General features: G+C 44.4%; 1 protein-coding gene across 1 annotated transcript; it reads right to left on the reverse strand.

Moving 5' to 3' along the window:
• Positions 1 to 250: 250 nt before the first annotated feature.
• On the reverse strand, positions 251 to 1,025 carry PRPL28 (Ribosomal L28 family). Its single transcript, XM_087387286.1, has 2 exons — positions 830 to 1,025; positions 251 to 625 (listed from the first exon to the last, which is right to left on the reverse strand). Exons 1-2 carry the CDS (start codon positions 981 to 983, stop codon positions 393 to 395), a joined length of 387 nt encoding a protein of 128 aa, XP_087243412.1. The 5' UTR covers positions 984 to 1,025; the 3' UTR covers positions 251 to 392.
• Between the last annotated feature and the right edge of the window lie 720 nt (positions 1,026 to 1,745).

The raw sequence follows: 1,745 nt of genomic DNA on the forward strand, positions 1-1,745 counted from the left end.
TCTTACGGGGCAATCAATGGGAGAAGTACATCAACGAAAGGCTGAAATGTCTCGGTAGCAGATCCTTTCTTTTCACTGCCAGGTGCCAAAAAGATTAATGCATATAACAGGAAATGTCTCAGTAACAAATAGGACCACAAACAGTACGAACAAAAGAGATGTCTGTACTCACCTGTTTATCTCATTGCCACAATATGCGAGTGACAAAGAGGCGGACAACCTAACTAGAAAAAGATCAGACATGTCACACTAGTGTGATAGCCCCTTAATTACAAAAATTACGTTCACAGGCATAATGGCTGCAATATGAAGATGAACCGTGAACTTAGTATCCATTACAGATTTCAAGAGTGCTACGCATCCCATATTCAATCACGGACCACCATCCTAAACTACCATTCATTCAAATTAATGCCTGCTTCCTTGGCCATGGCATCCAGGCCTTTCTTATCGATGGTTTTCAAAGCTTTCGTCGACACCCTGAGCTTTACGAAGCGCTTGCCTTCCTCCCACCATAGCCTCTTGTATTGTAAGTTGACTTGTTGAAGCTTCTTGGTCCGATGGTGCGAAAACGATATCTTGTATCCATTGTTTCGTCTCTTGCCAGTCAAGTCGCAAACCCGGCCTGTACATTCACACAAAGCAACTCAAAGTCGGCATTTTTCTCAACACGTGGAGCTCGCGCGTATTAATTGTAAAGATGTACGTAGGGGTAACTAAATACACATTATATGCGAGAACTTCGATTCTCCCTCCCTCCCTCCCTCCCTCCCTCTCTCTCTCTCTCTCTCTCTCTCTCTCTCTCTCTCTCTCTCTCTCAAACACTCACTTGCAAGAGGTCGAACGACGAGAGGCCGGACAGTTTGAGGATTCCGTGCTGGAGAAGGAAGCTGGATCGAAATAGTAGCAGCAAACTGCGAGTGCCTGAAGGCAAGAGACGAAGGACGCAGGGGTAGAGAGCAAGCTTGACCCGCCATAGCCATGGCGACAGCAGCACCACAGGAATGAAGATGAAACTAGATTTGGCGGATAAGGGCCAATACTTATAATATTATATAGTTTTTTTTTTCTAATAGAGAAAGTTCCACGTGGCACTCCGAGGAGAGTCAGGGTCTAGAGCTCCAGGTGGAGAAGAGAGAGGAGAGAGAGAAAGCCCATGGTACTTATTACGGCAGGCAGCCTGGGAGAAGTTTGGAGAGCTTACCGCAGGCAGCTTAAGGAGAAGTTTGGGTCTTTTGAGCTCTCCTTGAGCCACGTGTCACAATCGTGAATGTTGATTTTACTCAAATCTAATGGTGTGTACTTATTTAGCTTTATTTTATGATGAAAGTGCAAAAGGAGTAGCTAAGCTTTTCACATGAGAAGCTTTTCTAGAGAAAATCATACAAGTTCTTTCTCATAAATGTATAAAATTGAACTAACGGTGTCTTGAACTATGAAGAAGCTTCTCCTCCACCATCGTCTCATCATAAGGAGCATGAGTGCCACTGTATTTTGGACTTGGAGCCTTCGCATCATATTGCGAGACTACACCACTCAGACGAGGACCTATATCCACTAAGCTATTTAAAGGCAATGTCAAAAGACTCAGCATCAATTTTAGAGTCTTCCCACCATATAGCGCAAGTACACAATGCAAAGGAGGACTAATACCCACCAAGGCATTCTGATGCAATGTCTAAAGATTTAGCATCTTTGCTAGACGAGGAGCCAGCCGACAAACATGGCAAGCGCGATGTCTCAAA

Source organism: Dipteris shenzhenensis, chromosome 16, assembly GCF_047967505.1.
Source record: "Dipteris shenzhenensis isolate YYH24624 ecotype China chromosome 16, Dip_SZ_1.0, whole genome shotgun sequence".
Classification (NCBI taxonomy): domain Eukaryota; kingdom Viridiplantae; phylum Streptophyta; class Polypodiopsida; order Gleicheniales; family Dipteridaceae; genus Dipteris; species Dipteris shenzhenensis.